The sequence below is a fragment of the Dendropsophus ebraccatus genome, chromosome 9 (genome assembly GCF_027789765.1).
Source record: "Dendropsophus ebraccatus isolate aDenEbr1 chromosome 9, aDenEbr1.pat, whole genome shotgun sequence".
Classification (NCBI taxonomy): domain Eukaryota; kingdom Metazoa; phylum Chordata; class Amphibia; order Anura; family Hylidae; genus Dendropsophus; species Dendropsophus ebraccatus.
Genome location: NC_091462.1, coordinates 24,733,924 through 24,758,697, shown reverse-complemented (window position 1 = coordinate 24,758,697; position 24,774 = coordinate 24,733,924). Strand labels below are relative to the sequence as shown.

General features: G+C 41.5%; 1 protein-coding gene across 7 annotated transcripts in view; it reads left to right on the top strand.

Annotated features, from left to right (window-relative positions):
* Positions 1 to 24,774, top strand: part of CCDC148 (coiled-coil domain containing 148) — a 179,904-nt gene that overhangs the window by 32,522 nt on the left and 122,608 nt on the right. For all 7 annotated transcript variants that reach the window (XM_069985104.1, XM_069985103.1, XM_069985102.1 and 4 more), the window contains one exon: positions 22,351 to 22,454. In XM_069985104.1, coding sequence (XP_069841205.1) covers positions 22,351 to 22,454 — 104 coding nt within the window. The remainder of the gene's footprint in view (positions 1 to 22,350; positions 22,455 to 24,774) is intronic.

Genomic DNA, 24,774 nt, shown 5'->3' with positions numbered 1-24,774 from the left:
TTGTCTCATGTCGCCTAGGACACGTTGAGACAAGTAGGCAGGGACAGTGGGCGTGGAACAGCATCAGGACTGCACTTGTCTCTGCGTCACCTGTGTGTACCCTTACCTGTCCTGATAGGCTTCCTGTCTCTGTTTCATGATGCCTCAAACTCCTGATAGGTTCCCTTTAAACAAACCACTGTTTATGTAGATGGGCAGTGACTCACAATCTAGTTTTATTCACAAGTGTCCTAGAGACGTGACCGAGCTGCTCAAGTGTCACCATTTCACTTGATTGGCATATTGGACTTGTCATCCAAGCCCACTGAAGGGGAGTGATAGTGGGGCTAGGGAGCGAGCAAGGCAGCAGAACTAAAGCAGATTGTCAAAGCCCCCAGCTATGATTTTTACAGCAATCCCATGCCCATCTTCACCAACAAGGATGGGTTCAAAATTATTTTTCCAGTAGTTATCTGACACTGCTGATAATTTAATATGCTAAAATGAGCTGCCGGATTCCTTTTATAGCAAACCCAAACTTTCAGGTAATGTTCCCAGATAAGCTGTCTATATGTCTATAGGCCATTTTTTACCTGTTTGCAGACTTTTCTTTCAACTTTCAGATGACCTAGTGGGTGGAGATGTCTATACTATAATGTCTATGTTCATGACACAGACATACAAGATGAACTCTTGCTTCCATATGTCTTTATAGTACACCCACAGAAGCAGCAGCAGCATGGAGGACATTATTGAGCAGCCCAGATGCCCTCAAACACATTAAAGAAAAGTCATTCAAACCCAGCCATCTCCATTGGAGAAACCAACTGTCTAATGCTAGAATAACACATGGCACTTTTTTTTGGAAAACTGCCACTGCTCTTTTTGTGCCAAAACCAGAAGTGGATCCAACAGGAGAGAGAAGTACAAGCCCTCCAGTCTGCTGATAAGGTATGTCTCTGACCTTCCTCCTCGGCACTGTTCTCGTGCAGTTCGCAGTGTAGTCCTCGGCCCAGACTAGCCTTGCCTCTATTGCGCTAGCCGGCGCTCCTGCTCTATTGATTATCATTAGAAGAAGCAGGCCGACACACTGCAAATAGCACGGCAATGGCGCCGAGGAGGAAGGTAAGAGAAATACCTTTCTCCTTGGTGCCCCATGCGCAATAAGGCGCTATCAGCAGGTTAGTTTTGTCTAATCTTGTGAATCTCTCAGAAGGTTATTTAGCCTATTAAATAAAATAAAAAAACAACAAGATTTCTTCTTTGTAGCAGATGCGGCCATGTTGTGGTTCCCATTACATCAGTATCATCTTTCTTGTGTCTTTCAGGCAGACCTGCCAGGATCACGTCAGTTTCCAATTACACGGTGGGATGTATAGTGTCTTTCCAGTGCTTGAGAATAAACACTCGCCGGGGAAACTGAGATCCTGTGAACACCTTGCCAACTGTTCTGCACACAAAGACGGTGTTGCAAGGAAGTGAACATAGGGACGTGCACCTGCAGATTTTGCATTTATTTCATGCTTCCAGGCATCATTTAGCATATGCTGGGATTCTAAACTGAGCGATTCAGTTCAGGAGACAAAATTTATCAGGACCAATATTGCAGTTTCTCCACATTCACTATATCAGAGCTGAAATGCAATTATACATATAGCCTTTGGGCAAGGGTGGCGCTGTTTGTATTAATGACATTTGTATTTAATATAATAATAATATATTTATTTAGTTTTTCCAATATAATATGATATATTAATATCGTTTCAGTGTTTTTCCTAAAAGTAGGATTATTGTGAGATATAAAAAGCTATAAGTGCTAGTATACACTCCTATACAGGGGCATGACATTTCTCCGTCAGTTTCAGATTGGGGCAGTATCGTGTCTTCGATTGTCTCACACCCAACCCCCTAACCGTACCCTTCTAGTATGAACCCACCCACCCCCATCTCCACCATCTCAAGGAATTCATGGTCTATCTCCAAGCAACGAAAAGATATCATGGATAGAGTCTGCTACTTCTGTAGACATAATAAGGGTTGTTTTCAGCTTCATGTAGTTTACCTAGAAATGCAAACGGATGTCCAGCAGATCAAGGACAATGTTATATATAAACTAACAAGCAATCGGCGGCACTGCAGTATAGTGGTGAAAAATAAGGCTTATTTCGACTCGACTATAGAGCTGATTACTAGATTACTGATTGCTAGAAGTCTGCACAGTGCCATTTATTCATCTATTCATTATATTACTGTATTTTTCGCTTTATAAGACGCACCTGTCTATAAGATGCACCCCTGATTTGGACCACTGAAAACAGGAAAAAAGAAAAAGAAAAAAATAACACCTCACTCAGCCCCATAGACCAAAGGATAAAAGCGCTATAAGCCTGGGAATGGAGCGATTTTATGGAACATATATTTGTGAACAATGGTTTGAATTTTTTGCAAGCCATCAGATACAAGAAAAGTTATACATGTTATATATCGTTTTAATCGTAATGACTTGAAGAACATATATAACAAGTCAGTTTTACCCCAGGGCGAATGGCGTTGCAGTGTACTTTATGCAAAAATTCAGTCACTGCAAAGTACAATTAGGTGGAAAAATGTAAGTGCTATGGCCTTTTAAAAATCGAAATTGGCTCCGTCCTTAAGAGGTTTAGGCTGTAAATTTTAACAACGCGTCAACTAATAACGTCAGTTATTGCAATTCAGTGGACACAAATATTGAAATTTTTAAGGTATAAAGTACATATTTTTCATCTTAAAAGGTTCAAAAGTGTGAATGTAGCCTAAGGGCAGAATTTTGAGAGAGAAAACTTCAAAGTAACATAATGTGGCTTATTTACTAATTTGCTTCCACCAGAAAAGTGTCGGTTTTGTGTCCATTTTTCCTGCCGGTGACACACTAGTCATTTTGTGTTTTAAAACAAAAAAGTGGGCATGTGGTGTCCTTTAAAACTCGCCATAACCAACATATATTTTTACAGGTTTTATTTCTAAATATCAGCCACCCCTAGTGTGATAGGATGGTCAGAATTAGGTGTCCTGAGGTGTAGGGTTCTTAAAATCCAGACAATCTGTCAGGAATGTGCAGTAGCCTGGTGCGAACTGGGCCTGATTTTTGTTTCTGTGTGACACACCAGCTTGCTTCTCAGATTCTGACTATGCAGGAGTTACGCCGAGCTCTGCTAGACTTGATTACTTCAGCTGAGCAAGTCTTTTGATTGACATATTCTTCTGCCTGTCTAGAACCTTAAGGATCAGAGCGCCGGTCCAATGGGGATCCGGACCGGCTCTTGATCCTCATAAAAGAAAGCTGAGCCAGTCTCTCAGCGCTGGCTATTTAGGTTCATACCCTGATCCCAGCTTCCCCTGCCTATTCCTGCGATCCCCGTTCCTAATTCCTTTGCTTGCTCAACCTGTTATTTGACCTCCCATCTGACCTTTGACTATCCGATTGTTTACTGATTTTGTACTGCATTGCCCGTTTGGTTTTGACTTTGGCTTGTTCACTATCCTTTGTGTTTGTTTGTCTGTGTTTGTTTGGCTCTGCTAGAGAGGGAGTAGCTCCAACTCAGAGGGTGGATTTAATGGGGCATATTTTAATATTTTTACCCTACCTGCTTCATTCAATCACCATTCCGCAGAGCTGGCAGTGATGTTGGGTGCCAACCAGTCAGAGCATTTAACTCAATATTTAAATTAGTTTTATGGGCTATTTGCCCAGAGGCATAGAATAGGAATATAAATTAAAACCATAACCCGAAACTTGTTCCAAGTCCAGCATTGGTCCAGACAAGAAGCCATGTATACTACAGCCAGTCAGAAGTCACATACATCTCCGTTATCAAACCTGGATTGCCTCCCATTTGTCCTGACTAGTTCCCCTCGGCACTAAATCATTACCAAACCCTGGATTGTCTGATTACTCTCCTGACTTACACCTCTGTTCCATATGTCCAGGTCTGCCATGCTGCTTTTATCAATCCCCCATTTGAATGACTCCATTACATCAGATTGCTGCTTTCCTTGGTTGCTGCTTACTCCTTCCTTTCTTGTCAGGTTTCTCTACCACTACTATTGTTATTTAGAGAATCAATCACCAGGTAAACAAGTCCTGGGGGCAGCTGAGTACCTTAATCATAGCCTAGGGAAAGGGCAGTGCTCTAGCTTCCTTCTCTGTCCCAACCATTAGACATAACTAAGCAAGAAATCTAATAAAATCTATGACCACTCTATAAGATGAAGGCCACACTCAGGGTCACTTTATGCTTTAATAGACCGCCATGGGTCGTCTTGCGGGATGTGATCATCTGTCGGCATTCTTACTTCTACCTTTTCACCTGGTACGAATCCTTTCTAATGAAGTGAAATGACTGGCACATAATCCCCCCAGATATGTTCCTTTTGTGAAATCCAAAAGCTGATTTTCCACCTAAGTGCGGATCATTAAAGATGAATTTGACATGGTAAAATTAGGAAGGGAGATGAAAGGATTTCTGTACTGTGCCCGGCGCTACTAAAGATGAATTCCTGGCGAATATATTACAGAGTACTCCGCCTTTTAATAAGGTCCACAAATGTTTAATGAATTATAAGGTATGACATTACGGGCTGTGCTCTATAAAACAGTATATATTAGATTCCCATAGAGCTGGAGGTTGGTTATGTCAGGATTTAGGACTAGGAACGTACATTACATCCCCACAACTTATTATGTCTGGCTTCTAGTCAAAAACCAGTTTGTACTATCTTTATTACTATGTGAACGACGGGTGGAAAATGCAGAAGCTTTATATAGAAACTGCTGGGGCCAAGACAAGTTACACAGAGAAGCAAGTGCCTTCCCTGCTATTCCGTTCAGCCATTTTTTACTCACAGCGGATTCTGCTATCCAAGACTATTAGGGTGTGTTCACATGTACAGGATCTGCAGCAGATTTGATGGCGCAGATTCAAAGCAAATCATATCTGGGCCATTAAATCCATTGCAGATCCTGTACGTGTAAGCGCAACCTTAGGCCATGTTCACATGGCGTAAGAAACCGGCCAGTTTGTGACCGAATGGCCGGTGTCAGAGAAGATCATCCCGGCTGGTACTGCAGTTCATAAAATTCCATTGACTTACAGCTAACATCTGTCCATGGTGGGGTTTTTTTTTGGTGCTTATGCAGATATTTTATCCAGTGTGAAACCAGCTTGAAAGGAAAACTATCATCAGGTTAAAAGCATCTAAGGTGATGATATGTCCCTATAGTGCAGGGGGCACTGAGGATGAAGGTACTCATGTCACTGCAGAGTACCACCCCACTATTCATTATAAGGGGTTGAGCGGACTGGTGCACGGAGGGTAGTAGTCGTCCTCCCCCAGTGCACCAAACTGCCTTATTAGTATGTGGATTAAACCACAGAGTACACAAAAACGGTGACGATTGTGAAGGTAAGTTTCAGCTCCCCATGCTCTATATATGAACTTATTAAAGGGCAACTATCAGCAGGTTTGTGTGCAGGAATCCCGGTAGCCACCAAAGTATTACCAGCGTTGGTCTTCTCACTGTCTCAAGTGGCGCCATTTTCCAGATAATTAAAGTGTCAATGTCGTGAAATTTTTTTTTGCAGAAATCAATAGTCCAGACGATTTTAAGAAACTTTGTAATTGGGTTTATTAGCCGAAAAATGCATTTTTATCATGAAAAAGCAGTTTGAAGCTCTCCCCCTGTCTTCATTGTTCTCCTATGAAGAAAGCTAAATAAAAGACCAAAACAGGACAACAAAGAGTTAATCTACAAATACCTCACCCTTTATACCCTCTGACAGTCAGCACTGACCTCTCTGAGCTCTGATTACAGCGTTCACCCAGCTCTGTGCCTGTAATCCTCTGTTATCTGCTTTCTGCTGTCGGCTAACTCCCTCTTTCTTCCTCCCCCCTCCCCTCTCCCCTCTCCCTAGAACAGACTGGGTACGTCTGATGCAACAAGTCACAATTTCCTGATTTTTTTGCAGTGGATGGAAAAGAGGAAGGAGGGGGGGACCTGGGAAAAGGCTTTTTAAATGCAGATAATGGCATATTTGGGCAAATCGTTTTTTCAATGCTCTAAATTGTTAAAGAAGTTGGATACTCATGCTAGCAATATACGCTTCCAAACTCTTCGTTTTGGCACTTTTTATATTTTTTTTCCATCTTGGCTTTGTAACATGTTTCTTTTAATTCATACATGTTTGGTATGCGGTGGGTTTGCTATTCTGCATAGACTGCTGTGCCAGCTACCTGTGTGCGGCAATAGGTTTACCGGGATCTGGGAAAGATTTCCTCATTTGTGTTAATTATGCTCATTCATTTGTTCTGATTGTGCGCCTGGCCACGGGTGGTGAGGAGTTGTCTCTCTGAAGGACTCTACCTGCACATCAGTTGCGAGGGGCAACGCACAGCGCAGCTCGTTATCCCACTTTTAATTAAAGATTATGTAACTAATTAGGCCTTATATACCGTATATCTGGAAAATTGCCGCAAGTTGTGATTATATAAACTGCAAGTTCTACTTTCATGGAAACTTTCCAATTAATTTACATTGTGATATATGTTGTGACACAGCGGACTGTCATGTAGACTTTTCTCAATCACTAACCCAGGAGTTATTAATCATTGTAGTAATAATAGCAATTCTGGTTCCAAAAATACAATTATAAGTGTAAATTATAGGCCTGGTTGCAGATTAACAAAAGTAGTTATATTAGAGGTTTTTAAAGAAACAGTCCAAGACTCCCCCCGTACATTAGAGAATAGTGTTAAGGCTCTTGTGTATGTAATGTATGCTGGACATACATTCTCGAACACGTAGGTGTTTGAACAATTTGGTTCACAAACCACGATCCACGGTTTTGTTTGGTACTTGAACCTTGCTTGGTATCTAATCAAAACTGGATGGGATAACTGTCTGAACAGTTTTTCAGCCACCAGTTATCAGAGGTGTTCGGTACTACTTTTTAGAGCAGGGTATCCCTTTATTATGAAGAGACTCCCCGCTTCTCTAAACAGGGTTTCCCTGCCAGCAGCAGAAAACTTTTGACTAAACTTTTGGGTGTTGTGCTCTTTTTTGGAAAAGATTTCCTTACTCTTCCTGGCTCCTGTCTGTGCATTCATGTGCAGCCTATCATGGTAACATGATAATCACTAGAAGCTGCTCCGCACATGAATACCAAAAAGAAGCACAACACCCATCATTTTGGGGTTCTGCTCCCCCTAAGGGGTTAAAAGGTGTTTCTGTGCACAGCATCACAACTTAACACCAGCCTGGCTGGCAAACTGAGCTGTCTCAGCAGCAGTACAGTCAGAGACCCTCCTTAGCAGAAGTTTTCTGCTCTAGACTGGGAAACCCTGTTTGTAGCTGTGATTTTCCACTCCTGCAGTAAGGAGCAGTGTGTAATGTGCTACTATTTACTGTATCTGCATTGGAGGTAAGTGGTCATGATATTGCATCACTACTCAATTTTTTTACACTCTGTGGGCCATGATCTCTGCACCTGACCCATGCAGTGTAAAAAACCATTAAATGTATTTCCATGAATTTCTATGAAAAATCTCTGCTCCGACCAGGAACAGCCTTCTAGAACAGACTAAGTTTGCGAACAGATGTATAACTGTGCCTACTTTAGTTAATGTTAGACTTATAGGTTGCTTGCTATCATCATTTAGTTTTCCCTCTGATGTGGTTTACTAATGCAGCCTATATTTCCCATGGTGCCTATGACTTTGCAAAGATTCCAGTATATAACTGGTACATGGTAGGGATGGAGCCATGTTGGCTGGATCTAAGAGGAAGCAGAAGTTTGAAGTCCCTCCATTATTTCTTGTTCCTTCTTCATCCACATTTTGGCTCACAAACTAAAGTGACAATTTTCCAAAAAATACCTGTGTGTGATGGCTGTCTTATAGGAGAGGGGGGGGGGGGGGGTAGGCCTACGTCTGGTCACTATCAGGTGAATATGCTTGCACAGTTTTTTGTTTTTCAACTTTTCTGCAACTTTTTTTGTGACTTTTTACTTAGATACATTCACTATGGCAGTGCTTCATTTTATTAGATCAGTCACAAGGTATTGGAAATAAATATACACCGATCCTTATTAGAATAGTCACACAAATTAGACTCCTTAGTAAATGTACCTCCATGTGTCAATTTTACACCGAGACCTACACAAAAACTCTTGATAAATTAAGGATCACCTTTCTTCCAGGTGAACATCCTGGTTCAGCTCTTTTTTTCATGGAGCACTGTATGACTGTTTGAAGGAAATCCCCTCTATGACCTTGCTGGTACCTGATATGCTGGTGGTGCTGACTATTACTATTACTAACCTGTACTTGTTAACATTTAGGGGGATATTTACTAACAAATCTAAAAACACGATTTTGTCAAAGATGTTTTGGCATAATTTCCAATTTAATGTGTTTAGTCAAATTTATGTAAATTGTCTAATAGCATGGTAAATGTGTCTTAAAAATAATGGTCTTTTAATTAGTCTAATAAATTTGCCTGGTTCGGAGCAGACGTAGCGATGCGCCAATATATGCGACTTTTTAAAAAATTGAGCAGTTAATAAATTTAGCTAAAAAAGAATTCTGGCGCACTTTTGATCTAATTAACAACAAAAAATCTAATTCAAAAAGTCGCATCTAATTTGGACAGTCTTGTCTAAAAAAGCTTCATAAATTCATATTAGATTTAATTTGAGCGCAAACTAGATATATTAGACTAAAAACAGGCGCAATTAGTTTGATAAATATCCCCCTTAGTCTGTAAGTGGATGCAGCTCCCTAAAAAACAACTCTATATCTAGAACAAAGTTTTAAATAGACACCACCGAAGCAAAAACACTGCAAACATGTCCACAAATAAAAATACACAGAGTGTTATCAACCAAGAAGTGACATAAAACGCCACTAACAACACCTCAAAATGCTGACCTAAATGTGGTATATGAATCCAGCCTTAGGCCATGTTCACACTATGTAAAAACAATGTCAGTATTTCATAACAATGGCCGTAGTTGTGCAAATAACTACGGGCGTTGTTATGAAATACGGGCTTTGTTTTTACATAGTGTGAACTTGGCTTAAGGGCGCATGTTAAAGGGATGTTCCAAAGAAAGAAAAAGGTTTTCAAATAAAGTGATACCAGAAAGTCATGCTGGGTTTACACGTAGCGATAATTCGCCCGATCGTACGATGAACGATTTCAAAGTAACTATTTTTTTTATATAATGATAAGCGTTTAGACGGAATGATATATCGTACAGAAAAATCGTTTTGCGATCGCTTAAGCCTATCTCGCACATAGGTTAAATCGGTGAATGACTGTTTACACGGAACGATCTGCAAATTTTTTGCGAACGACCAACGACGATTTGAGAACATGTTCAAAGATCAAAATGAACGATTTTTCACTGGTCACTTGATCGTTCGCTGCGTTTACACATACGATTATCGTTCAAATTCGATCGTTATCCTGCAAATTCGCACAATAATCATTCCGTGTAAACGCAGCATTATACAAATTTGTAAATTACTTCTATTTAAAAATCTCAAATATTCCTGTACCTATCAGCTGCTGTGTGTCTTCCAGGAAGTGGTGTATTCTTTTCAGTCAGCTCTCTGCTGCCACCTCTGTCCATGAGAGGAACTGTCCTATGTAGGAAAGGTTGTATATAAAGATTTCTTACTGCTCTGGACAGTTCCTGACATGTATAGAGGTGGCAGCAGAGAGCGCTGTGTCAGACTGGAGAAAAAACACCACTTCCTACAGGACATACAGCAGCTGATAAGTAATTAACAAATCTGTATAACTTTTTGACATCAATTGATTTGGATATTTTTTTTTTCCCCTGGAGTACCCCTTTAATGGTGCGTTCACACCTACAGGATCTGCAGCTGATTTTCTGCAGCAGATTTCATTTAAATAACTGAACACAGCATCAAATCTGCTGCAGATCCTGTAGGTGTGAACGCACCCCAAGGCTGGTTTTCCTTTCATTAGATAGATGGTGGCAGAATGTTTTCCATTTTCTGTACACAATTTTTTTATCCTTATTTTCCAGTACGCAGCATAATGTGGCTCTGTATTGCTATTGTTTTAATCCCATAGAAGTCAATAGGTTGAATTTCAAAATCATTACTGAAATCATTCCAGCAATATTCCAGCAATATTATTAAAACAGCAAAAAGCGCTAAAAAAAACCTAAAAACCCTCTCTGTCTTGTGAGTCAGTAATTGATCTACATTTTAATTCGGCAGCGCAAATGAGCCCTAAGGCCGGTTTCACTTGAGCGCAATGCAGACACATTGGGAATCCATGGTGCTATTAGTTTGGCTCATTAGACCAGGATTTGTGTCTGTCTTAAACTGCCCTAAGGGGAAGAAAGACAATCAAGTACTCCAGTCCCCAATTTGGCATCTCTTATCAGGTCCACCATTAGTCACATAGCTGTCTGTGATGATGGCGGCATTCTCAGTATACTTTAATTGTCAAGAAGCATGCCGGGAACCATGTCCTTGTTATATGCTTTTGTGCTATATAACCAGTCTCCAGCTTACAATAATATTTAAGTCAATAATCTCCCATTGATCCATAGTATCCTTCATGGAACACAGATTTCATCATCTGACCCCCATAAATGTGGACGTTTTACAGCCGCTCTGCAATTTCCCATGCACAAAGCTAAACAAATAGAAGAATACAATTGAAACGCAGATAAATGAAGAAATCATCAGCATGGCAGAAACATATCGCCATATAGCCAATTCATTCGCCGGGCGGCTTTAATTACACTTTATTACAGATCACAGGAGGAATCGGCTGCAGTAAACAGACATTGAATGGCACCAAAATGAGGCCTATAAACTTTGTCCGGCTTATACCCTTCTCCCTTACGACTGCAGTCTCCACTGTTACCGCAGGATTGATGGAAGGAACTTAGAAAGAGGAATGAAGTTCATTAAAGTGTGTGAGGAGAAATGGGACTGCTGTAAAGTTGCTTTCTCTGCTGCAAAACAAATGGCCGAAAAAGGAGTCTTGTTGATGCCGGAACACAAACTGACAAATTCACAACATTTTCTATATACTGCCGGTATATAGAGGAGCTGGCCCCGAAGGCGGAAGTTTCTCGGCATTGGAGTTGGAATCACATTTACCGAAAGGAAAGACAGACAAAAGACTTCATAGAGTGTAATGGAGGAGTAAAACCTGTTTTCATAGTTTTCCATCATGGCTGGATTACGTTTGTTGGGGCAACTGCAACACTGACTATGACTGTAGGATAGATGGCCGGGCATGTGCTTGGCATCTGATATGGAGACAGCCAAGCCAGAGACTAGTGTAGTCTTCCCATAGAGACACGGCCCAGAGAGGTCCCCATTTACCTTTTAGATGGCAAAAGAGATTGCGGTAAAGATGAGCAGTGCTTTTACCGCCCACATAAATAGGGAGTAAACGGGTTAGGAACAGAAATGTTACAATAGATCACAAGAAACTGCATAAACAGGAAATGGAATAATGGAAGCCTCCTAGATCCCCGCCATAACATTGAGCACTCATTGCCATCATAGTACAGAACCAGGATTGTTGACTGACACAAGGTAGTGTCACTGTAATTTAATTTTTTTTGTTGCAGAGATCATTAGTACAGGCAATTTTAAGAAACTTTTTAATTGGGTTTATTAGCTGAAAAATGCATTTTTATCATGAAAAAGCAGTTTGAAGCTCTCCCCCCTGTCTTCATTGTTTTCTATGGAGAGAGGAGGGGTGGAGGGAGATGAGGCACCAAAACAGGACAACAAAGAGTGAATTTACAGCTACATCACCGGGCTATCTCCTCTGAAGTCAGCGCTGACCTCTCGGACCTCTGAATACCGGCTTTCACACAGGTCCCGCTGTGTAATCCTTTGTTCTCTGCTGGCGACTAATCTCCCTCCTCCCCTCTTCATAGGTTAAACAGGGCTCGACTGATGTAAAAGAGTCAAGATTTCCTGATAATGGGCAGTGAATAGGAGAGGGGGGGCCTGGGGAAAGGCTTTTTGAATGCAGATAATGGCATATTTGTCTAATAAACCCAATTACAAACATTAAAAACAACAACAAAAAATCACACTGACACTTTAAAGGGTCACCGTCATTACAAAAAATGTTTGACTTGTCATAAGTTTTGATCGGTCCAGGTTTGAGTGTTCATACCTGTACCGATCGGGAGAACGAGCGGGAAGAAGATCAGCTGCAGTACCTCCACACTCCATTCTGAGTTAGAAAAAAAAAATCAGACTTATAATGGAGCTCTATGGAGCCCCACTGATTATGCTGACACTGAGGGGGGAGCGGACGTGTTTGTTCCAAGCATCTACTACTCTTTCAGTAAAGTAATATTTTTTTGTATTGTTTCTGACTCTTCCCCCAACTCATTCACACGTCCTTAGAAATCTGTCTGTACATGGACAGTGGTCTGCGGACTGGACCTGGAAGCTCCCAGCATCATGATTAATTATAATGTCGGGAGCTCCTAAACAGCTGCGCGGCTGTGTCAGTACTCAAGCTTAAACTCATAATTATTCATGATTAATCATGATGCAGAGAGCTTACTGGTCCAGTCCGCAGAACGTCATCCGTGTATGGACATAATTCTACGGAGATATGAATGACATCTTAGATCCTGTTCACACATACAGGATCTGCAGCAGATTTGAAGTTGCAGATTCAAAGCAAATCTGCTGCAGATCCTCTGTGTGAACGCACCCTAATCGAGAATTCCGGAATGGGGGGATTTTGGCACAGTATCGGGGAGGGGGAGGATGAAAGAAGTAACATGCTCTCATCTCACCTACTCCAGCATTGATGACGGTATCCCGCAGGTCCGGTTCTCAGCCACTTCCTGGTAAGAAAGAGGATGTAGAACGTGACGTGTCAGGCCCGCTCAGCCACTCAGCGGCTGAGGCGGCATCCCGTTACGGCTGATGACTGGCTGAGCAGGCCTGGTAGTCCTAAGGCTTTCCTGATATATTTTATGCTTCAGACCAGTCACCATTTTTGTAGCCCATCTCTGCACCCATTCTGTTTAAATGTTTTGATACTGAAGGAGAAAACAATGCGTGTAGTTAAACAGGCAGGGATTAGTCAAAATGTTGGATGGGACAAGGTCTGGGAAGGCAGAGTTCTGTCTTTACTTAGACAGGAGGTCAAGGCATACAAGGTCGGGATGTAAACCATGTCGGAATCGGAGTAAACAGAACTGTAGAACACCTTTGCTCAAAGCAGAAACCAAGGAGCCTTACTGGGGTGTAAGGTTATTTATGAGGAAGCAAAACTTTCTGGGGATTTTCCATGTGCATATTAGTAGGGACTGAGACAGTGCTGGAGCAGCATCAGAGGGGGGATGTGAGGTGAGTACTGTTTTAATCTTTAGTTTTTTGCTTTCAGTCTGGTATACCCTATTTCATTTATTTCTAATTAAAAGGCCACCATTACAACCTAGTCTTAGGCCCTAATACAATGAGCGATTATCGGCCGTATTAGGCCAATTGTCGGCCATTGCGGCCGATAATCACTTTGTGTAATAAAAGGCAATGATCGGCCAACATGAGCAATGTTGGATGATCATTGTCTTTCAACATGTTGAAAGACAAATGACGTGGAGAGCAACTATCTCCTGCCGTTGCCCTGTGCAATAGAAGCAGCGGCAGCAGACCCCCGCTATCTCCTATGGGCTGCCCGAACAATCCAAAGATCATCCAGGGAGCCCCCCGCCGCAGCTCCCCGCCCCCCCCCCCCCCTCCTTACCCTCTTGCTGTCAATGCGTGTAATAGCAATGGCAGCTGGCGGGGAGCGAGGAACAGGTCAGTGCTCACTTGCTCCCGGAGATCGCCCCATGTAATAGGGGCTTTAGACACTGAGCTCCGCATACAGACTTTTCACGTCTGTTCTCAAGGAGAATAAACTTCAGACAGGCCTGATCCTTATTTTCCCCCACAATGAGTGGTGTAAGATTAGTCTTGGAGTCTCTTATCCCTCATATTTGGAAATTATAAATACATGTGCCTGAACCTTCATAATAATAATAGGGGTTGATATATTAGTATTAGAATATTGGTATTCTCTGTCTTGTATATCAGTCAGTAGATTATACTGTAAATTGGTCGGTATAATGCCTTGTACCTGGAGCTTCATTCGCCTCTCTCTACCCTTATTTCATGGGTAATTGGAAAAGCCTCAATATAGATGATCAATCACTTCAATAGAGTCTCTTATACGGTCACTAGAAAGGGCTCTGGATTGAAACAGCTAGAATTGTTACCATATAATGATGATTGTATAACTTCTGAAATTGATATTAAATATATAAAACAGTCTACACAGTATTATCCCCCTATGTAAAAGTCTAGCTGAACTGCTATTCTTTGATGCAAACGGGAGGATGGAACCTTCTATGAAGAAAGAAAATATCATGGGTGCTTGTTAACATGGTATTGGTATGGGGTGGGGGAACATAGTTAAAAAATAAAGAAACTATGCTTATCAGCACTGCATCCGGGCTCCCGGACCCCGACGGATGTCATCTTCTCTCTATTTCATAATACATCACAGCCTTTTGTGAAAGGATGAGACATATCCTGCTCAGCCAGTCAGTGACCGCAGCAGTGTCCTACCCTAGTCACTGCCTGGCTGAGGGGGGAAACCGTCAGCCATAGCAGGGAAGGAGAGATGGAGAATGCCTACTGGGGGATAGGGCTAAGTACCAAGGAAGATTCCTAACATAGGGGATGCTATCTGTTAGGGAGGAAGGAAAGGGGCTGGCTAACTGGCAGAGAGGATGGCTAATATGGGGAATGCTATATACTGGGGGGGGGGGAGTACTTAACAGGTAAGATGTCTTATATGAGGCATGCTGTCTATTGGGAGGGGGGCTAACTACCAGGGGAGTTACTTTATTTTAATGCTGCATCATGTTTAGAAGCCAATTGTTGTTAATCTGAGTACTATTTTTCACTTATGGCTTCAGTGTCCACCAATGGAGAGGCCCAAACAGACAAAGTTTAAGAAACTCTTCTCTACAGAATATATAGTGTTGGCTTCAGTATCGCTGTTGGGATCAGTGCAAACTGCAAAATGTAACACTTTATATATATACTGTATATATATATATATATATATATATACATATATATATATATATATATATATATATATATATAGTGACATGGTAGATGTAAAAAAAAAAGCATAAACATTCTCAAAAAAATCTTAACATAAAATCTTGATCCGAACAATAGGTTATTATAACACGGCACATTCCCTTTAAGCTAAAGTCACCACCAGATGTAAAAACGACTTTGTACATTTCTGCTCATTACCGTCTAGGGCTACCGTCCACACCACAGCACAATATATTATGATGAGAGATCGCCCAGGCTCAAACGTCTTTCTTCATTCTCTGCGTCGACAACAATATTCTTTGGTGTCAAACCTGTTGCTAAGATTTGCCTATTATCATGCTCCACCGGCACACAGGTAACAAAACTTAGATGGGGCAGAAAATTTAGCATTTTATCGTTTGTTGCTGTTGTAAACCCCTTAGCTAAGTATGATATATTCTTCTGTTTCGTGTTAAAGCCAGGCAAAAAGAAAATACCCAAGAAGTATAAGTACTTGAGCCTTAAAATAGTACCGAGCCGTAGCGTTCCCCATGCGCTTCATTTATTTGATGGACCTGTTGGCAGGCAGTCACAGCATGCGCAGTAAGGTTACACGGCTCCAGATGAATTGTACAGCATTTACCTTTATCAGCTGAGAAGGGAGCAATTATTTTTTCAGTTTGTCGAAATGATAGGCAACATGTGGAAGGAAACTACAACCCCGACCGCACCTGAGCAAACGAAGCAAAAGAAGCCTCTGGGATTTGCTCATAAAGCAAGAAAATAAGACAAAATCATTACGTGTAAAGATCAGAACAGCCCACCTAGGATGCCGGCTGTCAGATAAAACCGGCTTAGGTAATGGTGGAAAGAACAAGTCCCTTCGTTGCAGTGAGAAACGTTGCGGATCAATGCCCTTGTGCTAAACTCACGCTGCTGAGAAGGATCATGGGCTGGGGTCACAAATCGTTCCCATTTCGGGATCATCTCAGAGTCGTCCTGATCTCTCTGAAGATGCATTGATATTCTCCGTGTGCCTGTCAAGGATCAAGCTTTCGAAAACTCAAAGAAGCGGCTGGACTATGGCCAGATATTTCTGGACATCTCGATCTCTCGCATCTGTTAGTGTAAAAATAACCTGTATTAACCCTGATGGCGGGGGGGCTGTGGCGCAGCGTTTGCCTCTTTGTACGGCAGGTTTACCACCTGCAGCAATAATTATTACATAAATAACAGAAAAGGCTTAGATTCGGAAGGAACAAATGTGCGCTGTACAGTCATAGAATTTACAATGCGGCCACTGCGATCATAATAAATCTCATGGTTTCATTGGAGCTCGCTGTATGGTTACCATTACAGGAGGAAAAAAAGGCAAAGAAATGAGAGCTTGGTAAAAATTAATATAGCCAGAGCCGCGAGGGAATATTTGCTATTCATGGTTAGTCTTGACTAAAAGAGGTCCTGTTCACTTTGCATCTTTTCTTTATGTTTACCTTATATAAGCTGTGAAAATCAACCGATATGTGTGTGTGTGTGTGTGTGTGTGTGTGTATATATATATATATATATATATATATGTATATATTTAATGGAGGCTATGATGAATCCATCACCGACAGACTAATATTGACCATAACAGGTATCCAGCGAGTGTTTTCATGATATATCTGTTAAAGGGGTTATCCAGGATTAGATAAAGCACAGCTATTTTCATGCAAAAATAACGCCACCCCGGTCCTCACGTTGTGTGTGGTATTACAGAACAGCTCCATTTACTTCAACGGAACTAAGCTGCAAAACGCACCCCCAAACTGAGGACAGGAGTGGCGCTATTTCTGGAAGAAGCAGCTATGGCTGGAAATGCATACATTTAAAGGGTACTTTTTTCTTTAAAAAGAAAAAAAAAACTTCCAACATGTCATAGCAACAAGTCATAGCATGTCAAAAATTTTGATTGGTGAGGGTCCAGGTGCTAAGACCCCCCCAAAAAATTATTGGTCATTGCCCATTGATGTTGTGTATGAATTGACAAAAAGTCCATACAAAGTCAATGGGTTTTCTGTCTATCCTAAATGAGTTTTTGACAGATGTCGTACAGTGGCACCATTCACCCTTAGGCTACCATGTTAAAGAAAGTATATGTTTGATGTGTACTGAACTCTACGGGATGACATACAGTTTTTGTAGTGTAGCAATATATACTGATTAGACGTTCTCTTATTTAGTCTCCACCTGGCGATGGTAGGCTATGGACACGACTGAAATGGCCCTTATCCACCCTTTATGGCAGGAATGGGGAACACTTCCCTTTGGCTGTCCAGGCTTGATGGGAATTGTAGTTTTGCTGGAGGGCCGAAGGTTCCCCATCCCTGCTTCATGGAAACCCCCTATAGTGAACAGAGAGAGCGCTTTTCATTACCGCACAATCCTCTTCAGTGATGGGTTTGGCAACTGCTTGACAAGAAGGGAATATGAACGCTTTAGGAACCCTAGACTACCAGGTTTGAATCCACTCTTCTACCATTGATCTCTGTAGAAAAACATATTCGCCCCTTTTCTACCCTATACCACCAATGAATAAAATTTTGACTCATCTAATACCCTCGGCCACCAGGGACATCTTATTTTGGAATCATTTTATATTCCTCTCTCTAATCTTGGTTTCCATGTCTAACACATTGCATCTTATATTAGAAATAAGTATTATCATTATGTTTCATATAAATGCTGAACGGCAGAACAGGACGCGTGTTTGCTTGTAGGATTACGTACAGTGGAACAGCGGATATTTTTTGTAGATGAATCGGAGAATTTTACTCTTAAAATTCTGTTTCATCTAAGAGAAAAGAAGAGCTGACAGGGAATATGAGGACAAAATCCGAACACTTAGGAGCTATACAGAAACAAATGCATCATACTAGTGCCGATCAGTAAAGCTGAAATCTCAGGATCTCTCTGTTGGAACGACTTTGTCCTCAATGCAAGTCTAATCAGAGTAGTGCACACGTGGAGAGATCATGATTTTCCTTCAGCTTATGAAATTGAAATATAGAAACCTTGCCAATAGTCGGAGTCGCTCTTTAGCTGCGTAATTATGTCTGATAACGGGTATGGGCAGTGTTGAAATCTAAGCACTGTACTTACCGAGCATAAGGCTGGATTATAGATGGCGTCTGTGGTGCTGACTGATTAATCACATATCCAACAACATAGAAGAAATATATACAGCCTCCCTGTAGAAAGGATTGTTAGAGTAAAGATATGAGCTAGTGGGTGGACACCAGCCACTAAGACGGCTCCTGTACACTGCACATACACAAAAGTGGGGGCCCTGCTTTTCTATCTCTTTGTAAAACACCCTAAGATGCAGCAGCATGAAGAACACTGTGGAGCAGATCAAGGCAGGACTGTCTTTGGCCTTGTAAAATGTTTATCATTTGAAAGCTTAAAGTGTCACTGTTGTTAAAAAATTTTTTTTGCAGAAATCAATAGTCCAGGCGATTTTAAGAAACTTTGTATTTGGGTTTATTAGCCAAATATGCCATTATCTGCATGTAAAAAGCCTTTTCCCAGGTCCCCTCCCAGAATCCTTTCTGTCATCCACTCCTCAGAATCAGGAAATCTCGACAGTTTTTTCATCAGTGGGATCTGCCTGGTCTATGAAGAGGAGAGGGGGAAGGAGCGAGATTAGCCGATTAAAATGAACAGCTAGTGACGTATACATATCATTTTCTACTGCGCACGCACGGTTTTTCCAAGATGGCGCCCGTTATTGTCGGGTGCTTTAGTTATCTGCACAGATTATGATGTCTTGTGCTTGGCGCGGTACCTTTGTTTACAGTTGCGGCCGCCATGTTTCTGGAGTCCTTCCAGTTTGGCCTCTTATGTTTATCTTTTCATGCCTTACTGGACGCCGGATTCTCCTGCACATGATCTCATTAAGGTTGGGAATTGTTTTCACATGCTCCACAGGTATATATAATATGTCCCCTATCTCATTACCCACATCCCTGAGGAAGCCGCTGGGCGGCGGAACACGTGGGTTGACTCTTTGCCCATCTGACCCGCTTTTCATTTTTTGGACTGCACATGGTGATAGGTTTTGCTTTTCTGCCTTATGTCTATACTTATTATTCTTTTTTGATGTGATATCTCATAGGGACTCTGTTTAGGCAGTTTGGTTCAGGATTTATATGGTCCAGGGGTCAGTGTGGTTGTTAGACCTTGCTGGTATGCCGGCAGGCCTCATGTTGACATTTTAAAGTGTTTTTAATGTAGGGTAGTGTTTGGGGTTTGTCTCCCTTATTGCTTTACCCCTGCATAATTTATTGTATTTTCTGTATTTTTGATATTGTCATAATAAAGTATTTTTGTGATGTGCTACCTTTTTGTGCATATGCTTTTGTTTTCTTGGAGAGTTATCTGTTTCTTATATGCATTGGTTTAGCACTCCTTATCAATAGCGGTGCCCACTATTTTTATATATGATACTCACAATCAGCTCCTCTCTGCGGTCTCCGTTTGGTTCTGTCTCTTTCCCTCTTCTCCATCTTTCTCCTTCTCTCTCCATAGACTTGGCAGCATGGAATCTGGTTCATCTTGTAAACATACTGTTTTTAAGAGTTTGTTTTTAAAATCACTGCTTGGTTCCTCCCATCTGCACCAGTTTCTTGCAGAATCAAAATCAGGTCACTGAGGGGAGGAGACATTGGGGCATCGGGGGCATTGGGCTCGCCTGCAGTGCATCGAGTGGCTCCATTTGCATATCAATTAACAGGTGCAGATGGCTTGAACTGGGTGGCAATTTAAAAAATGGGAATCAATATACCAGTGGCGACCATGTCATATATGTTTTGGTGGTACATGTGCACACAGCAATGCACAGGCTGTATTCGGGAACACAGAGTACTTGCTGCTCAGTATTGCTGAGCTCTTGTATGGTTCTCTGTATGGCATTGTATCATGGAGTGCATAATAAAACATTCATAGAGCATGCAACATAGCAACCGGCAGGAATCTGGATGTAGTTCTGTGTATAAAAAAACCTATAAGATATTATATAAACCAAGGCTGAGTATTTGCTACTCCATGTATAGATTTCATTATTCAAAGACGTATGAGTTATAGGAGTTCCGGTATCTCATAACTTGGACTCACAGCTGGTTACAAGGATTATGGGTACAGCGATCCACTGATTGCATTATCTCCATTGTTCTCTCCTTAGAACTGAGGCCTATGCTGATAACACACTGATGGTATATGCTGGAGATATGTCATTAACCTGTACGTTACGTCCACGTAGATCCTGAATCTGTGGAAAAATCTTAAAATATGCACAAAATCGTGCCAACCTTTTATTCACCTCTGACTTTTAGCTGAGAATCTACAATAATTATAATAATAATTATAATAATAATATTTATTTATATAGCGCCAACAGATTCCGCAGCTTTTTTTTTTTTTTTACACAGTTAAGAGGTTACAACAGGCTTTTTACTTTCATGTTGAGTTCAATGAAAACAATTCACAACCGCTATATACACGTTCCATCTCAGATCTAGATGTTGCACATTTTATAATTCACAACCCAGGTCAGTTTTCATGCAGAAAATTTCCGCAACCTCTGGATCAGATGTGGTAGTTTCTCATTCACATCCATGGTACTTTAAAATGTTATGGATTTCCTAATCTATATGTAAAATTCTACACCGATCTGTGCTGTGTGTTCTCACCCTTAAAAGGGTATTACAGTGTTTAGCCATATTTCACCCCCTTAGCCTTAAAAGGGTATTCCAGTGTTTAGCCATATTTCACCCCCTTAGCCTTAAAGGGGTATTCCAGTGTTTAGCCATATTTCACCCCCTTAGCCTTAAAGGGGTTTTCCAGTGTTTAGCCATATTTCACCCCTTTAGCCTTAAAGGGGGATTCCAGTGTTTAGACATATTTCACCCACTCAGCCTTAAAGGGGGATTCCAGTGTTTAGTCATATTTCACCCCTTAGCCTTAAAGGGGTATTCCAGTGTTTAGCCATCTTGCACCCCCTTACCCTTAGAGGGGGTTGTCAGTGTTAATTTTTTGAGACTGGTGAAAAAAGGCTATATCTATCTACTGTTCCCCTGTAACTCCAGTTTGGTCATGCAAGTCACCTGCTACCATTTCTTCAGAGACAGGTGTTTGGAGTAGGACCTGTCTGCTCAGCCAATCACTGGCTGAGATGGGACACCATTGCAGCCAGTGATTTGCTCTGACCTCTCACCAAGGCAGCAGATAGAAGTGGAGAGCATCAGGTGACCGTAAGGAGCCAAACCGGAGCTGCAACGGGAACAGTGGGAGACCGGAGTAAGGAAATATACCTTCTTTTTTCTTTTCCAACCCCATCAGTATAATGATTTTTCTTGAACACCAGAATACCCCTTTAAGGGGGTTATACAAGTCCGTGAAGCTATGGCTATTATCACAATTGCCTTTGGATTGTCACATCTACCAATACCATAATACCATACCATGTGCTACCGCATACTGTAGAAAGCAGCCATATGTTTCTAAACCTGTAAACCCCTTTAAGTGTCTACACGGTGTTTATCCTAAATGGCAGCTAAATATCTAGGGCCATATGCCAAAATATGCCTGCATCTTTCTCATCCTTCCTCATGAGATGAGCACAACTGGATTGTACTCGAGTCCGATTGTTTGACATTTATACAGTATATCGGCAGCTGAAGAAGTTGGATGCAGCCCTAAGGAGCCTGGAAACATGTATACAACCATTGGCCATAGGCTATATCCATGTTTTCCAGGACTCCCTAGGGCAGCATCCAACCTCTTCAGCCACCGGTAATCAAATGCTGAATCATCAGACTCGAGTACTCACCAGCTGCACTCATCTCTACTACAAATATAACTCAGTGTTATTATAAATATAATATATTATTAGTGGATTTTGCCTGTATCTTAGGATAACACATATGTTGTAGTTTGCACTCTGTCCCTTTGTTCTTACCAACAATACGTCTGGATATGAAACCCTCTCGCGTCTCATTATAAGTGATAAAATCGGGGTAGATGCTTAAACAATTGAGCAGGTACTCAATGGAACCCTCCAGTTAACCTCTTCACTGCTGTGTAGCTGTAATCACCTTCCTTGAGGAGTTACCAGACATTTTACATTGACATTTCCATACACTTTTTTTTCCCGACCAGGTTAAGAAGATTCAGCATGCGTCTAAAATGACAAAAGAGCAAACACTATTGAAGCAGCACTCACAGGTGTGGTGGAAGGAGCACAAGCGGCTGAGCGAAAGTAGGTAAGAAAACCGAAACCTATCATTATATTGCGGCCGGCCACTGGATGATGTGTCATCTGTTCTAGGCTCCCGCTCTCTGGTTTGTTTTTAGCCATATGAGATGTAATTGTTCAGTTTATAGATCCAATACCATTCGTATGATGACGGGAGAGCCTTCATAATGGCTTTTTCACACCAGAGTATTTCAGTTCCATATTCCCTTTCATACTTACCCGATACAGGATCGCTTCCCAGCAGGAGCAACTATTACAGTGTCTTAATGTAACACGAAACATAGAAAATGCGCAGAAAATATCTCAGCACTTACCTTTATCTTTATTTTTTTCCTATAATCTTTTTGTCTGAAATTTCAATTAAAACTAAAAAAATATGAAAGGAAATCTCTATGTATCCCAGATAGGAGATCAGACGTATCCTGTCTCCTCCCCCTCCCAGTTCTGTGTGCTTTTTAAATTTTATTTTATTTTTATTTATTTTTTAAATCAACTGTAAGAAAGTTATACAGATGGGTAAACTACTTCTATTTAAAAAAAAAATAATAATCTTGAGTCTTCCAGTACTTATCAGCTGCTGTATGTTCTGCAGGAAGTGGTGAATTCTTTCCAGTCTAGCACAGCTCTCTCTGCTGCCACCTCTGTCCATGGCAGAGATATTTTCTTTGGGGGATTTGCTACTGCTCTGGACAGTTCCTGACACAGACAGAGATGGCAGTAGAGAGCCCTGTGGCAGAATGGAAAGAATACACTACTTCCTGTAGGACATACAGCAGCTGATACTGGAAGACTCAATGCTTTTAAATAGAAGTAAGTCACAAATCTGTATAGCTTTCTGACTAGAGTTTAATTTTTTTCTTCTTCTCTGGAATATCCCTTTAAGACAACTGGAAACCTCCCACCTTTCTGCAGTAGGACAAATTTAATATCACTTCCAGTAACTTTTGACATGATCTCAGCAGGGGCGTAGCTAGGATTCATGGGGCCCCATAGCAAAAAACTGTATGGGGCCCCATAAATCCTGTACGCCCCCCCCCCCCTGCCAAACACAGACATTGACGCACATATGCACACACAGAGGCACCATTAACATATACACCACTGACATACACACATATATACGCTGTGATTACACTAGTGCTGATGTATACGCCATGAGTAGACTGTACACAGGGAAATCATCTCAGTGTAATAAGAAATACTCAACCAGAAATAAAAGAAAATGCAGCAGATATTAATGGTGGGTTCTTTTATTAGAGCCAAGCATTAATAGAAGCTGCTGCAGAACATCTTTGGGAGCAAACACACACATATACACCAGTGCTACAGACATTGCTGACATACACACATATACACATATACACCAGTGCTACAGACATTGCTGACATACACACATATACACATATACACCAGTGCTACAGACATTGCTGACATACACACATATACACATATACACCAGTGCTACAGACATTGCTGACATACACACACACACACACACACACACACACATATACACCAGTGCTACAGACATTGCTGACATACACACACATATACACCAGTGCTACAGACATTGCTGACATACACACACATATACACCAGTGTTACAGACATTGCTGACATACACACATACACATACACACACACACACACATATACACCAGTGCTACAGACATTGCTGACATACACAAACACACACACATATATATATATATATATATATAGCCACAGATACATACACATACTGACATATAAATATATACACAGATACATCTATACACACACTGACATATACATATACCCACAGATACATATATACACTCACTGACACACATACACAGCACTTACAGCTCCCAGGCTTCCCCCTCCTCCTCCTGTAGTCCGGGCTGATCTTCACATAGGTATTGAGAACCTTTGGGTCATGTGACCCAAATGTCCTTCATCTCTCTCCTGTGCCGTCTGGCAGGTCCTGCTCCTCCGGCACTACAGTGAGGGGGCTGAACAGTGCAGTGGGGGTCCCTCTTCCTCTCTGGACCCCTGGGGGAGCGGGGTACCTACCATGAAGGCAGGGCAGGCTTTCTCGGGCCCCCTTCATGCAGGGGCCCCATAGCAGTCGCCTTCCCTGCCTTCACTGTAGCTACGCCACTGGATCTCAGGCATAATAAAAAGCAGTGTCCTACTGCACCAAGAGACAATAGTCCTTTTGGCAAAGTAGTTTGCTGGATGCAAACCAGAATGTCAACAAATGAACTAAATGAAGGCTTTAAAGAGGTTATCCAGCACTACAAAACATGGCCACTTTCTTCCAGATACAGCACCACTCTTGTCTC